The sequence below is a fragment of the Athene cunicularia genome, assembly GCF_003259725.1.
Source record: "Athene cunicularia isolate RWA chromosome Z unlocalized genomic scaffold, athCun1 chrZ_part3, whole genome shotgun sequence".
Classification (NCBI taxonomy): Eukaryota; Metazoa; Chordata; class Aves; order Strigiformes; family Strigidae; genus Athene; species Athene cunicularia.
The window spans coordinates 8460713-8463898 of record NW_020799144.1 but is presented as its reverse complement, the minus strand read 5'-3'; the positions used below and the strand labels follow the sequence as shown (position 1 = coordinate 8463898).

Here is a 3186-nt window from a genome sequence, read left to right as displayed (position 1 = left end):
TTGACTATCATGGGCACAAATAGTAGTTGTATCCAAGGGAAGCTAAACTTTCCATCATGCAGAGATGGCAACTTAGTGTTACACACTCTGGAAAAAGGTGATAGTTTTATTTTTTGCGAATGTGTGTTTGATGCTAGTAATCGTTTTCAGGCAAAAAGAGTTGGAAGAAAATACTCTGTTCTGTGTGACCCATTCAAGGGAAGTAATGAGTAAAATGGCAGAAGTTGCCATTTAAATAGCCAGGAGAAATACTTGTTTTATATAAAAGGAGATAGCTCAACTTTGCTCTGAAAACATAATTAGAAAAAAGTTTACCAACTGAATTGCTTTCCAAAAGCAAATAATGAAACCCAGCCTGGATCACTGTTAAACTCCTATATTTTTATATGTTAGATCATGACAGAAAAGGTAGGAAAGGAAAGTCTGTGCTAGTCTGTAACTGAAGGTGTGTCTGCTGTATGCTGGTCTGAGCTCAGTTTTTTTCTACCTTAGCAAAACCCACATAACGGATTTCTGTAGATTTATGCAGAAACTCAAGAGGAATTTGTGCCACTGAATGCCGCTATTGATGGCTCTTTAATGCCAGTACCAGCCTTGCACTTACACTTGCAGTTTTGCTGGAGCCTGCAGCTCCTGAACCCAGCATCTCCTTGCTCTGTCTGTTAAAATCAGAATTATTTTCTATTCCATGCAAGATGGGTCTAAGTTGATCCAAAGCTGTCTGAGGACACGAGATGCGTAAAGCAGAGGGTTAGAGTCATTGCTCCTTTCCACAGACTTCACAGCTCCAGCTTAACTTTCACATTGTTCTCAGAGGGCAGCCAACTGGTTCCAAATCAGGACTTTCTTCTTAAGCAGACATTTAAGTGTCATTGTCTTCTATGACAGTGAAGCCAATGCCTGACATTAAACCTATGCTGAATAGAGACTGGGGGTTTTTTTTCAGCTGAGCTAAAAAAAATCATTCTTCAAGGCTCTCCGAATTAAAAATAAAAAAAAAATCTCAGCCTTACTCAAAGGCCAGCAGGTAATACATTAGTCTCTCAGGACAGTCTTGGAGGGCCTGACATCTTTCTGAACATCTTTTTTTCATACTTTAATGTAGTAAATACAATTTTAAGGATAACCCTGGAGGCAGTGCTCTAGCAGCCTTACCTTGCACACTTGCCAGAGTTACAGGATTTCCAACAGCATCTTGGGCCCAGGGGACCATGGAGATGCTGGCCTCAACAGCCTCTGGTGTCTTACTACCTGCTACAGGCAGGGATTTTGTGTCATTCTCAGTCCCATGCCAGCCCTGGCATGAAATGAACGTAGCATGGACTTCCCGGCTTAATGGCCTTGGAGCTACAGAGTGGCCACTTCTACTGTTTGGCAGTTTTAGAGGAAGCAAGTGTAAATGACAGCTTTGTGGGCGAGACAGTGCTGATAGGCCCAGCATACAGTTTTTCGGAGAAGAAAAGTCAGTAAGACTGAGATCTAACCCTGCTCCAGAAATGTGAAGCATCAGCCTCCCTGGGGTCACTCTTCCCACTGATACTTAGGCAGAGCAATCCTCCTTCCCTCCAGAAACAGCACCACAGCACACCTTGGGAGACTGCCTGCAGTTAGCTTTCTTCCAGGCAGCAACAGAAGCAGACCCAAAACTTGTTTGCCCTTGAAAAGTGTTTTCTGCTGTCTGCCATTATGAAGAGCATGGCAAACATGCTAACAAACTCGATGTTCACTAGATGCTGTCTCAAGCTGCTTCTCCTCAGCGTTCAGAATTTTTGCAAGGATGGCTTTAAGGTGGTAATGCCTAACAAGGTCTCATTTTCCAGGAGTGAATGTACATAGGAATGTACATAGGAATGTACACATACAGTGCTTGTACCACTGCCGAATGTTAATGTTGTTCATACAGAACTTTATAATAAGCAGATACTCACTGTAATTGTAAAGCATGTTGATCTTCAAGCAAATCCTCCCTAACATGACAAAAAGCAATACTTAAAATGAACAGGAAAATAAGGATCCAGAACTGAAACATGTTTCAATAATGCTGGATGTTGCCTCCGTGACATTTGATGATACGCTTCAAATGTGTGATGTCGTGAGGCAAGCCACAGTGTCACAGCTGGGCACCTACAGTCAAATGGATATGTAGAGTGTTTTCAAAAGTTTTGTGGTCATTCAACCATCTTTTAAAAGTCTGTTTCTCATTAATTTCTATTCTCCTGAAGTTAAAAAAAAAAAAAAAAAAGAGCAGTCTTGCCCCATGACAATTAACAACCACAAGACAGCAGCCATCACAAAGTGTGGTATTGTGTGTGGCAGCATGGAGGTAAAAGTCATCAGGGCTGATAAGATATGACACAATGGATGTTATTGGATCCCAATGGATGTGATCAACAAAATAACAACTATGTCTCCATCAACTAGAATAAAGGAAACGCAAGCTTTCTTAGGCATTGCAGGTTTCTGGAGAATGCATATTCCAAATTACAGTCAGATTGTAAGCCCCCTCTATCAAGTGACCCGGAGGAAGAAGAATTTCAAGTGGGGCCCTGAACAGTGACCAGTCTTTGAACAAATTAAACAGGAAATAGTTCATGCAGTAGCCCTTGGGCTGTTTCAGAAAGGACAAGATGTTGAAAATGTGCTCTAAACTGCAGCCAGGGAAAATGGCCCTACCTGCTCTCTGGCAGGGAGCACCAGGGGACAGCCAGGGTTAAGCACTGGGGTTTTGGAGTCGGGGATACAGAGGATCTGAAGCCCTCTGTACTCCAACCAAAAAGGAGATACTGGCAGCATATGAAGGGGTTCGAGCTGCTTCAGAGGAGATTGGTACTGAAGCACGGCTCTTCCTGGCTCCCCGACTGCCAGGGCTGGGCTGGATGTTCGGAGGGAGTGTCCCCTCTATACACCATGCAGCTGATGCCACATGGAGTAAATGGCTTGCAGTGACCACATGATGGGCACAAGTAGGACACCTCAGTCACCCAGGAATATTGGAAGAGATCACAGACTGGCCAGAAGGCAAAGATTTTTCAATACTGCCAGGGGAAGAGGTGACATGCTGGAGAGGTCCCTTGTTGGGTGCCAACAAGGACAAAAGGAGTGTCATGGTTTAACCTGGCAGGCAGCTATATACCACATTGTCACTCACTCAAACAACCCCTGACAAGTGGGATAGGAGGGGGGGGG

At 43.8% G+C, this 3186-nt stretch overlaps 1 protein-coding gene across 1 annotated transcript in view; it reads left to right on the top strand.

The window, feature by feature from the left end:
* The first annotated feature begins 1335 nt into the window (after nucleotides 1–1335).
* Nucleotides 1336–3186, top strand: part of GRIN3A (glutamate ionotropic receptor NMDA type subunit 3A) — a 71579-nt gene continuing 69728 nt past the window's right edge. Inside the window, exon 1 of the mRNA XM_026866500.1 lies at nucleotides 1336–1466. Within this exon, the coding sequence (XP_026722301.1) occupies nucleotides 1336–1466 (131 nt within the window). The remainder of the gene's footprint in view (nucleotides 1467–3186) is intronic.